Source organism: Nyctibius grandis, chromosome 1, assembly GCF_013368605.1.
Source record: "Nyctibius grandis isolate bNycGra1 chromosome 1, bNycGra1.pri, whole genome shotgun sequence".
Classification (NCBI taxonomy): Eukaryota; Metazoa; Chordata; class Aves; order Nyctibiiformes; family Nyctibiidae; genus Nyctibius; species Nyctibius grandis.
In genome coordinates, this window is record NC_090658.1 from 20151011 (window position 1) to 20164221 (window position 13211).

Here is a 13211-nt window from a genome sequence, read left to right on the forward strand (position 1 = left end):
TACGAGAACCTGAACCATCAGGCTCCTCATTTTTTTGAAATGCGGATAACAGTGTCATTTCCACTGCTGTTATCATGCTACAGCGCATAAATATACATTTCACTGAAGGGATCAGAGAGGCAAGAGACCTACTCTTATTTTTCTGTATAAGAATTTTGTACAATGTGAGACCATTCCACCTAGCAGGCTACCTGTCTCTGGAGGCTCTATGGGTCAGTGGTGAAGCTAATGTTAGGGTCTGAATCAAAGGCAGCAGATCTGAGGCTGGCACTCCCAAGCAGTTGTATGCATGCTCTTCTTCTACCAACAAAAACTTACAAAGGATTTGACAATGTTTCCCACCAGCCCAAACAGCCCAAAATCTATGCACTTTTGTAGGCCATGGAAAATACAGCTTGAATCTCTGCAGCAAAGGGAACCGAGTATAAATCTCCCACACTCCTTGTACTTTCAACACAAGCATGCAGTCAATATTCTGCCCTGCATATGGTCTCCTCCTCCTACATGCAATGGAGTATTTTATGTGGATTCTTTCTAAAACAAATAGTTTTTTCCATTTAGATAACAAGATCAAAACCTTTTAAACATTTCAGTATCTAACCACTTCTGCTTTCTTCAGGTCAGCACCAAAATCCCAGGATCAGTTACTTACAGAGCATCAGTACAACAAATTGACACATCGTATCAGAAATGCTGTTACATGTTACTTAGGTACTAACTTGATCTGATAGTCAGGACTGTCTTTTAAAGCAAACAATCTGTTAGAGCATGGATTCCCAGTCACAGCCACACATTCAGCAAGCTAAGAAAGGGCATCCTAGCAAAGGCCATACTCTTGCACCAGTTTTTTCTTCTGTCCTGGAAAGGATGCAAACAAAGACGATATCTGCAGATAAATTGAACAAGCAAATGTCTAAAGTGAGGCCAAAGCTTCATCCCTGTCCCTAGTCTTAATCTCCTGAATGGGCCAAGAGCAAATTATGGAAGTTTGGATCCAAGCTTTACAGCTGAGGTATTGACCTCATATTTGTGGCTCTGATTCAGGTAATGGCTAGTGCAGATGAATGGCTTTGCAGACCTCTCATCCAACCAGGGTGAGAAGAAAACAGCATTATTTTCTATCCATGCCCAGAAGAGGCTGGGGAACTCTGCTTTTAGCACAAGAGAGAGCACTGCTTTGTTCTTGCTTCTCTTTATGCTAAACTCCATACCAACTACGAAAGCACAATAAGAAATTAAATTATTAAGACATATTTCTCACTACCTATATATCACAGATTCATTGCTACAGATTTGTACATCTTCTACTTGTATAGGCCAAATTCTTCACTACCCAGCTTTTCCCACACCAAACCAGGGACAGGCCAGACTTAAGCTGGTGAAAGACCTAATACAAAAGGCGGGCCAGATGCAAAGGTAGGAGGAAGGGTGGTAGTCTGGTCACATCAGACTGATAGGAGGTTAATTCTGGCTGGACGCAATATAACTGGCTACCTACAGGTGTGACAGGGTATATTCTTCTGTCCCTGTTTTTCCTCAAAATTACAAATAATTTCTAATTAACCCCACCTTAAATGCAATGTGCTCCCATGCAATGTTTCTACTCACCTTTTTCTTCTCATCAAACCTACAGCATGGACGACATGCAAGGGGAAAGACACAGACACATTAAAGCCACAAAGATCCATCTTCATAAATTATTCTCAAAAGGAACTGAAGCACTTTTTCTATTAGTTACCAGCACAAAGCTGATAATCCCAAAGGTGGGAATAAACAGGATGCTTCTGCAATATCATTTCAGGGAAAGGGTAGTAAACAGATGGGAAAATATACCAGAATAGATACAACTAGAAAAAATATTTGCTTCAAAGAAGGAGGTAAGAGAATGAGATCAAAAGAGATTTTTTTTCAATATTGGCAAGATAAAAGTAATTGATGAGACACTAGCCAGTTGGCTAGTGCTGTCTCTAAGCAGGTTTCCAATCTTACCACCACACCACAATTTATTCTATTCCTGAGCTTTCAAAGATTCCTGCGTATTGTTACAAGTTATTATTTTGACGTTTTAAATTTCTGTTTCATTGATATATGCTTGGGAGAAGTATTACCTTCCTTTCCCCCACACGCTCCTTATGTTGAGTTCTCTTTCATTTCCTCACGTCTCACATTGCTGCTGCTATTTCTTTTCTCCTCTCTCATGTTCTCCATTCCTACAAGCAGGGATTTATGCACATTCACCAAAATCCAGGAAACACAAAAGGGCATCTGGATTCTGTCACTAAAAAAATCTGTTCAAGCATGTCATGTACAACACCATACCCACTCAGAAGACTCATTACACAGGCTGTCCAAAAATGTCCACCACCTGAATTCAACCATACATTTTGGATTCAGGCAGCCTTCTCTTCTCAAATAATTGTCTCCCAAACAAGAATTCTGTGTTCTCAGTCTTCCCTCTTGTTAGTCTCTTACTCATACATACATTTTCTTCCTCTCATTTGCCCTCTCCTTCACATCTTTCTCCCTGAACTCCTCCCTCCCGCAGTCCCATTTCCCCCCTTCCCATACGACTTTTCTTCCTCATTACCACTCAACATTGGGGTCTGTCTCAGAAAGGAGCCCACTGTGGAGCAACAAGAAATGCTGCCAGGTCTGTGCTTCCTGTCTCCCAGTGGCACAGCAGGAGCCCAGCTGGACCAGCAAGAGGCAGGACAAGGGAACAGGGGCTCTTCTAATGCAGGCAGCATCAGGCCAGGATGATTCAAGATGTTCCCAAGTTTTCTTTCTTTCCCAAAAAGAGTCCAGGCAAAACTTGGAAGAAGTAACTCCCGAGGCCAAGACACACACACGTACACAAAATGGCCATCAGCCACACAGCTGTGTTTGCAAGGATAAGGCAAGGTGAAGCAATATAGCAGCAATGCAGATGTGGTGGCAGAAATAGGGCAAGGGATACGGCGGCCGGTAAAAATCATCAAATGTTGAGAGTAAAATAAGTGCAGCCCAAAAAGCATCCTCATCTGTCCACCTATGTTCTTATCAAACTCATTAGTTTAATTACAGGAGCATGATTAAGGCTAAGGATAGATTTCAGCATAGCTCCAAACAGGTCTGCCACTTAAACCATCAGCAAATAGATTTTCTAAAGGATCTGCTAATAGAATCACAGAATCACAGAATCAACCAGGCTGGAAGAGACCTCTGGGATCAGAGTCCAACCGTTGCCCTGACACCACCATGTCAACTAGACCATGGCACTAAGTGCCATGTCCAGTCTTTTCTTAAACACATCCAGAGATGGTGACTCTACCACCTCCCTGGGCAGACCATTCCAATGTCTAATGACCCTTTCTGGAAAGAAATTCTTCCTAACGTCCAACCTGAACCTCCCCTGGCAAAGCTTGAGGCTGTGTCCTCTTGTCCTATCGCTAGTTGCCCGGGAGAAGAGGCCAACTCCCACTTCACTACAACCTCCCTTCAGGTAGTTGTAGACTGCAATAAGGTCACCTCGGAGCCTCCTCTTCTCCAGGCTAAACAACCCCAGCTCCCTCAGCCGTTCCTCATAGGTCAGACCCTCCAGACCCTTCACCAGCTTGGTCGCCCTCCTCTGGACTCGCTCCAACACCTCAACGTCTTTCTTGAAGTGCGGGGCCCAGAAGTGGACACAGTACTCAAGGTGCAGCCTCACCAGTGCTGAGTACAGAGGGACGATCACTTCCCTAGACCAGCTGGCTACACTATTCCTAATAGAGGCCAGGATGCCATTGGCCTTCTTGGCCACCTGGGCACACTGCTGGCTCATGTTTAGCCAGCTGGTGATCAGCACCCCCAGGTCTCTTTCCGCCGGGCCGCTTTCTAACCACTCTTCCCCCAGCCTGTAGCGCTGCATGGGGTTGTTGTGGCCAAAGTGTAAGACCCGGCACTTGTTCTTGTTGAACCTAATAGTGTTTATATAATACTGAGGGAAGAACAACTCTGAAACACAGGCAATCAAACTGATCTCAGTGGAGCCTTCAGTATGCTTGCTTATAAATGCCCATTCTGTGAATGTACAAGGCAGTTTATACTCAGATGGCAATACAATGTGAACTATTTAGCCAGAACCCTTAACGCAATAAAAGAATAATGCAACAGAAGATTGACTAAACAATCAAACACTTGAAAGAGTGACTCAGAGCATGAAGATGGTTGACATTTAAATGCATTCAAAAATCAAGTGTCATTCTCTTAAAAAAATGGCACTTGTATCAACAATGTCTTGTACTTGCACAGCATCTGTTATCAGAGAATTGCAAGGACTATAACTTACTAGTTCTCACTATTTTAATGTAGATCTCCTCAATTTTTTAAATGCTAGTTCCTCCAGTGATGTGCTTAGCTTAGACTTCCAGCTGTATTTAAAAAAAAAAAATCCAGCTCTGATAGCTAGAATATGACCTGACCCACAATAGTACAGAAATACAAAAGGACACAAAACCAACCCAAAGGTTTTTTTGTGACCTATTGCGTTGGTGAGGAGTTGCACGCAGTGTGCTATGGGACAACTCAATGAAGGCACTATTTCTTCATCTCCCTTATGTGCTCATGTTATCAAAACTGGAGCTGCAAGTTCAGCACTCCTGCAGTACCTTGCTGAGAAAACCTACTTCCATTGTAAATGTTTTGTGATTGTTCAGTGCCTTCTAATGTAACTTTTCACAATAACACTCCTAAAATAAATCCTTGCTTTATATAGTAATACTTTTTCAATGGGAACTGGAGAAAAATACAAAGACTCTTGTCCTGCCTTCACAAGGTGCACTGACGTTACTCTGAATTTTTCTGGCCACACAATGAAACACTAAGCCAGAGAAAGATGCTGTGTCCCAGTTTTGTACTCAAACTGGGGGGATAGGATAGGCAGACTATAAGGTGAAAAACTGGCTGTACCATCAGACTGAAAGGGTAGTGGTCACTAGTTTGAAGTCTGACTGATGCCCAGTTAGGAGTGGAATTCCTCAGGTGTCAATACTGGAGCAAGTCTTGTTTGACATCTTCATCAATGAAGATGAAACTGGAAGATGAAACATATGGGGCAAGTTTGCAGATGACACTAGACTGGGGAGACCAGCTGACATACTGGAGGGCAGAGCTGCCATTAAGAGCAGCCTTGACAAGCTGGAGGAATAGACCAGCGAGAGCCTCATGATGGTCAACCAAGAAAAGGGCAAAGTCCTGCACCTGGGATAGACTATCCACATAAAACACTACAGCCTGGGAGCAATCTAGCAGAAAAGGACCTGGCCAGTCTGGTGCACAAAAGAAGTTTGGAGCACATGACATACAAGGAGAGACTGAGGGAAGTGTGCTTCGCTATGGCAGGATCCGATTACTGTGTTCAGTTTCCTGGGGTGGGTTAGACAGAAGTCAGCACAAAGCTTTTCTGAGAGGCGTGCACCAAGAGGACAAGAAAGTCAGAAGTTGCACCCAGAGAAATTCCAGCTGTGTGAAATAAAATAAATGTTCACAGTGGGAGTAGTCAAGTACTGGAACACGTTCCTGGAGAGGCTGTGGACTCTCCACCCATGGAGAGTTCATAAGTCATCCGGACAAGGCCCTGGCCTAACTTTGAAATTAGGCCTGCCTTGAAGAAGAGATTTCCTAGGTCCCTTCCAATCTAAATTATTCTATGAACCTTTTGTTATTTCTTTTAACAGAGACTGGATATTTCTGGTGTGGTTATTACCAAGGAACACAGGAACCATTCGGTCAATAAAATTGCATCTTACTCTCTGCACACCATCATGGTCATAAGTTGAAATTTTTTAATGGGAATTTCCAACTGTGAAACACCGGAACAACTTGATCTAGTAAATCAAGTAGTATTTGACATTCTTCTACCTTTACCTCATCAGCTGACTCTGTCCTGTGACTTTAAGTGACTATCTCTTTGCAGGGTGGAAATAATAATAATACTTACCTGTTTCATATGGGAGAGAGACTTTGTTTCCCCAGAAAGTGGAAGTGTTTTCCAAACCACAAACCTCCAGAAGAGTAAGTCTCTCAGTATTAGGACTTCAGTGAGACCTAGTTTCATTGCCTGGTAGAGTCACCTCCAGCTGTCAGCAGCAACATGGGTTATAAATGAACTGCCTGTCAGAGGAACTGAGGAAGAGGACCAGGTCAAAGAGAGGACTAGTATCTGTAAGGAGAAGATTCTTACTCTCTGCTGAGCTTCTTCCTCTTTCTCAAAAATATTTTGATAAAAGGACATTTATGTTGGGGTGGGGGGAATCAACTAAGCCAGAGGTCTGAGGGTTGAATTCAACGTTTTAAGTGCAATTTAATGTAGTGTGTGGTGGATGAATAAACAAATATATGTAACGAGCTATAACCTCATGCCCCAGACTCAATCTGAAAGTTGTACTCAATGGACTAATAAAATACGACAGCTATATTGCCTTGCTTATTAACAAGCATAGCAGCTTAAAAAAAGCACCAGAAATACATTATTTACCAACTTGGACATAAAATCCCTTTAATAAGCAGATTTTCCAACTAATCTTAAGACCAAAAAAATATCGTGTATGTGACAACCAAATAACATTTAAATAGTTCTCTGCACATTTTTTGTGGGAGTCATGAGACTCCACAGAATAATTTGTTTTACCCAGATAACTGAGTCAATTAAAAACAACTTAAAACCTTTATCCAAATAAATCTCATAATGACTGTTCAAGCATACGCACAGATCCAATTTAATCTTTCCACAGCATTTAAATCTGTGGTAGAGTCCAAAGACTTCTAGGATTTTTAAATTATTATTTCAGCATAACAAGGTAACTAAACTGAAATATACTTATTTTCCAACATACAAAATACAGTTTGCTCCACAGCCTGTGTTGCCTGGCCTAATACCTGTCCGTCAGCATTAATGTGATGAACTTCTGAAAGAAAAGTTGTAAGGGAACTGTTAAGCTATGTTATAGCCAGACCAATCTAGTTGTGCTCTGTCTTTAAAAATAGTGGAAATATCAGACTAATTCCTTAAGCTGTCATGACTATGAAACCCTCAGGGACAATGTGCTTATCTGCTTAGAGAAGAAAAAATATCTTCCAGAAATACTTATAATATACAGCAACAGTATTTGTGCTCCTGTTCATCAAACCTTAATTTGATTTTATTTTTAATCACATAATTATCCAATATTCTCAGAGGACTGAATTAATGACTCATTAAAGACAGCACTGAACTTCAACATCTGAAAGAAAATTCAAGCCTGACCACTAGTCTGTAAGGAAATTACTTTCTTTTCAAGATAGGCTTTAAAGCATTGTAGAGGTTAAATTGAGATGACTGCCAGCCTCACTGAAGAGAAGCACGGGTTCAAGTGAGCTCATGGATCTCTTTACTGGTTTCAGGTAAGACAGATAGCTATCCTCCAAACCAAAGTTACAGAAACAATAAGACACTGATAAACAGAGAACATTGATAGACTAGTGCCTAGTTCGTGACCAAAGTGCTTTGCTCAACTGAATTTTCTATAAACCCAAACTTTAAATGATTCTCTTGTGCACTTTTTATGTATCTTTAAAATTAAGGCAGTACAATTTATAAAAAATTAGGCTAGGAATTCTATGAAGAAGCCTAAGTGAGTCAGATACCAAATACTCACCAAATTCCACATATATAACTCTTGAAGATCTTTCCAATTTTCTACCTGAACTACTGCAACTTGAGTACTAACAAAATACGGTCCACATCACTAGGACAGTACAGTGACAAATAACAGAAGTGGCAACATCTTACATGTACATAGGCAGAAAGCAGAAAAAGCACAGAATATAGATTCCAAGATGTTTCAATTTAAAACTAAAAGTCAATCTTAGCCTATATTACTCTGCTTAATCACTGCTTCCCACTGTTTTTAAGTATACCTGTGAACTTGTAACTGTTAAGTCAGGCCAAAGTCATATGAAGGTAGTTTATCAGGATTAATATTGTCCTCACACTTCAAAAGAAAAATAAGTAAAATAAAAAAAGCATAAAACGAACAAAAAAAATCCATCCTCTGCTGCTTTATTCTTCTTATGCTTGGTTCAAGTAACTGTCACCAACTTCAGTGCACGTAACTCTTGTCATGCCAGAGAGCTGTTTCCAGACCCATTTGAATTCACAATTATATCAGAATACTCCAAAAATCCATCAAATTTGGTACAACTTCTCAGGCAGGCACCACTGGCATGATACTTCTAATACTTTCTCGCAACCCTTAGGTACTACTGGTTATGAAGCAGTCGCACACATTCAAAGATATGCTGGTATGAGTTCAAAATAAGATGGCCCACCACAGAAATTTTTTTTTTTGCACTGTAATGTACTTGGTATTTATGAATTGTTTTACTGTGGTATTATAAAATGGAACACTTTGAAAAGCTCTTTTCTTAATGCTTTTCTTAAAATAACAAATCTCAAAGCAGATAATTTCATCTTATAATATTAAAAAAGAGCAGGACTCAGATTACCCAAAACCAATGTATTTGAAGAGAATAATAGTGCTGCAGGACTTCACACAAGCATGTCACATTTTAAGTGATGACAAATAAACCACAATTTGGTCAACGTCAGTCACCTTCACTTCAGATTCAACTCAGTGGAGCTACACGAGAAATGAATGTGGTATGTCAAATCTTGTTGGGAGTTCAAACAGATTTGACACAGTTGACTTAGATGTTAACAGGAAGCTAAATCTTAGTTCAAGATAGTTTAGGAATGGAGTAAAACTGATTAGCAAAAAGACGTTTATAAAGAAGAATAAGAGCTCAGGACAGCAAAACAAAGTGTCTGTGATCATTAGGAAGAAGACCATATACTCTGTTCTTGAGTTTACAAAATTATCAGATGAGGATACAAAATTATGTAGTTAGTAGACCAAATTCTGCTGCTAGTCCTATCATGCAATCCCCCCAAAATATGCTCAGCTGTATTATTCCAGATGAGAGGACACCTTGGCCAAAACACATTTAAATGATACTTCAGCTGGTAAGGAAAACAGAGCGCTAGCATAACCATATTTCTGCAACAAGTCACATGCAGCGTATCGTCGAATCAACTGTACTGAGGTATCTCTATGTATTGTTTTTCCACGACAAGATATTCACTCACCAAAGTTCACTCAACATTCTGATACTCACTAACTTCCTTTGAAGACAGCCTCATTTAGCTGATATACATTCAGCTACTATGGCTTCAAATATAACCAACTTTACCAGATTGTGTACTTATGAGAATTCAAACTCAGGGAAAGGTTTTAGGCCTCAGATGGAAAAATCTTCCTGAATTTTAAAACGACTAATTCATAGTGTTACATAAAGTTTACTCTGAACACCAAGAGCGTTGTTTGAAACAGCTTACGTAATTCTATAATGGGAATGTAAGGTTTTATTAAATTCCAGAGGCTGGTTAGAAGAAACCAAGCAGAAAGGTCACCATCCTCTACTAAATTCTTCAGTACTTTTCCACAACAGTGGCATGAAAACATCCACTTCTACATGATGTTTCTAGTATTGTGCCATTAGAGAGAGAGGTAATGTGGTCATTGAACAACCTAAATGCTTAAAACACTCGCTTACCGCAGAGAGTGGTATTGGTACCATGGAGAATTCAATTTTTCAGCCCTTTTCCTTCATTTTATATGTATGAATGCAATTCCAGCAATCACACATTATGATTTTTCCAGGGGAGGTTCAGGTTAGACATTAGGAAGCATTTCTTCTCAGAAAGGGTCATTAGACATTGGAATGGTCTGCCCAGGGAGGTGGTAGAGTCACCATCTCTGGATGTGTTTAAGAAAAGACTGGACATGGCACTTAGTGCCATGGTCTAGTTGACATGGTGGTGTCAGGGCAATGGTTGGACTCGATGATCCCAGAGGTCTCTTCCAACCTGACTGATTGATTGAAAAGATAAATCTTGTGCACAGTTTAAACAGTTTCTGATAGTATCTAATTTGGTTTTGGGTTTTTTTTATCATGACAGATACTACCGGCAACCTATATGAGAAGATCACTAAGAGGTAGGAAAAAAAATGACATGTTCCAGATGTCTGAAGCAGTTTCTGTATTTTATTTACAATTCCTTTAAAATATTCTGACCAGCTTCATTCTGTCTGCCCCCAGAGAACGGAGCACAGGAATTTATAGAGACCCTTTAACTTCTTAAAGGAAAGGCATCAGAAAAGCACAGTTTCCAAAAATAAAAATCCTCATTTTACTCTCTTCTTTTGTTTTGGTTTCACAGTTTTTATTGAACCTATTACATCAATATTAATGAAAATCATAATTCATCTGACTTTCTAGCAGAAAGAAAATGAGATTTTATTTGAGCCACTGTTAATTCATTCCAGATAACTGTCCAAACCTCAGCCAGCTTCAGATTAGAACAATATGAAGTCCAAATGCTACAGTTTTTTCTTGTCCTTTAGAATAATTTACAAAATATAAATTCTCATTCGGTCTTAGAACCTCAGAAATCTTTCAAAGTGATGGGACACTCAGATGAATCAACAACTTATTCTTAGTAACCAAATGTGTTTGGTTCTTTTTTTAAAAAAAAAACACTCTTAAGAAGCATTTTAATAGCAAAATATAATTATTAAAATCCTCCACTATCCTTATCAGAACCTATTTAAAATATATCTACTGTCCCTTACAAATATATTACAGTGAAAAAAATCAGGTCACAGGGAAGGAGTAGGAGTTTTGTTTCTTCGGAAGATTTTCACACTGAGATGTTTAAGGTAAAAGGAACTCCTATGACTCAATACATAAGCTACATGTTAGACTACATTTTAGAAGAAATAATAAACCAGATTATAACAGTTCTTATAGAAAGGATAATAAAAATCCTTGTGTTTTGTATATGTGGGTAACGGGTACGCTTAAAAGTTTATTCTGGCAGGGTGTTAAATCTGTTATTCTACGACCTTCGCAAACCATGTACTTTAATAGAATTATTAGCTATTTATAAGAAAAGATGGTACCAATTCTCGCTCTATTACAATAGAACAGCATTTCCAGCCGTTTTTAATTTCAATCCCTCAACAATTTTTCAACAGATGTAAGAAACATGCACCATAAACATAAACCTATTGACAAAAAGTTTCCTTTCTTAGTTGTCTTTTATGCATCTCTACAAATAATGGATTGCTCTGCATGAGTTTACAGACTGAAAGTTGAAAAATGGTTCACGAAGAGTACATTTGCAGTAACTACACTGATTTATGGAAGAATAATTTGCCCCATTTGCTAGAAGTACTATATGTCTTCAGACAAAAACAGCTTCAGCCCAGGAAAAATATGACTGGTGAAACATGATAACAGACTCCAAATACATAAAAAAAATCATTAAAAATTTGATAGTAATGAAGGAAATAACTGTTTAATTTATAGCAAGAGATTCAGAGTAGAATACACTTTTAACTTTAGACCCTTTGAAGAAGCTGCAGAATTCTCACTTCTGGGGACCTAAAGGCTTGGGGAGAAGAGGGAAGAAAACATAAGTAATCATCTAAATTTTACTGCTCCTTTTTCCAGAGAACGGGAGTGCAGTAGCTGATTGCTAGAGATCCTTTTCAGCCTTGCAGTACTTGACATCACTACAGTACTTGGCACTACCATCTCACTTTTGTGGTTTCATTAATAAGAAAAACTCGTAACTGCACCATTAAGAGTTCAAAATAATTTGATTTCAAAGAATTCTCACAACAGAGTGATCTGTTTCATACTTCTAATACGCTTACATACAACTAAGCTAGCAGCTTTACCCTCATTTCAATAAAAATAAATTCTGTGTCTCCTTTGCTGTACCTCCCTTAGTCAAAGGAGGGTTTCTTTTTATCTTACTCCACTAGGTATCTGTAAAGGCATTCATGAGACTTACTCTGTTTTTCAACTTATCCTGTTCCATCCTGAATATTTATGGCATGAAGTTATTTGTGTATTACACACATACGGTAAATAATTCCAAAATATGTAACCATTTAAAAGAACTGCAAATTATGCATAAGAATAATTTCACTACTGAGGAAACAAACACCTTCTAAGCTACATGCTTATGCCTATCACAGTCACCCAGTGTACAGTAAGGAACGAGCATCATCACTTGCAAGTGAAATTAATGAAGGTGGACTCCAACATCCAGTTCATGCACTAGAAGGATGAGGAAGTTTCACACTCAAATCCGACTTTGAAAAAAGTTATTAAGGTAGTACCTATTGACCAAAAAACAAACCAACTGCTTCATCAGGTACGGGGCGGTTTCTCCCTCACAACTCCCTATTCTCGGGCAAGAAAAACAGTTGTTCTTACCTCGAAGATCCCATGCGCTGGCACAGTCAATGCTAGGTCATGAGTACCTTTTACCCCAGCCCAAGCCACCAGCGTAGGGAGGTCTCCACACGCACAAGGCCAGGAGAGCACCCAGGCTGCGAGCACTTCCCAGAAGCCCGGACGGCCAGGGATGTTACTATAAGCTATCACAGAAGCACTACCATTGGTCTTTACGCTCGTAAAAACTTAATACATAAAATAACCCACGCAGAGGTTTCACGGCGCGGTCTGTGTGTGCTGGCACGGCCGCCGGTGCGGGGCGGGCAGGCGCGGGAAGCGGCCGCTCCCGCTGCGGGACGCCGGCAGCACACGCCTCGGCTCCTCGGGCGCGGGGCTGCCCGCCCCGGCCCGTCCTGCCGCCTCTCTCCCCTCACGCACCCCTCATGGCACGACCCCCGCCCGCTCCCCTCAACGGTCCCCACCCCGGGGCTGGAGCCGTTTTTTAGGGTCTCCGCGGGCGGCGGAGGGGACGGGGGTGGTTCGGGTACTCACATGCCAGATGGCGAAGAAGATGAGGGCGGCGCAGAGGACCAGCGACAGCATGTAGCAGAAGGCGGCGAAGGTGAAGGCCATGGCGGGGAGAGCCACCCGCGCTCCCCGGGAGGTCCCGGCGGGCGACCGGGAGACCAGCGACTCCCAAAATCCCAGCGGGGAGAGGGGCGAAGTGGCCGGGCGCGCTCGCGGCGGAGGGGAGCGTCACGCACAGGGTCAGAGCCGGGACGGGCAGGGAGCGCGCCCCGGCGGCCCGCCGCGCCCCTCACAGCCGCTCCCTTCGCTCCGCCGAGCCCGTCCCGACCCCCGCCGCGCTGCCAGCGCCGCGGACTCCCGACCCCGCCGCCGCT

At 41.2% G+C, this 13211-nt stretch overlaps 1 protein-coding gene across 2 annotated transcripts in view; it reads right to left on the reverse strand.

Moving 5' to 3' along the window:
• Positions 1-12942, reverse strand: part of CNIH3 (cornichon family AMPA receptor auxiliary protein 3) — a 48775-nt gene extending 35833 nt beyond the window's left edge. For both annotated transcript variants that reach the window (XM_068407874.1, XM_068407869.1), the window contains exon 1: positions 12862-12942. In XM_068407874.1, the coding sequence (XP_068263975.1) occupies positions 12862-12942 (81 nt within the window). The remainder of the gene's footprint in view (positions 1-12861) is intronic.
• Between the last annotated feature and the right edge of the window lie 269 nt (positions 12943-13211).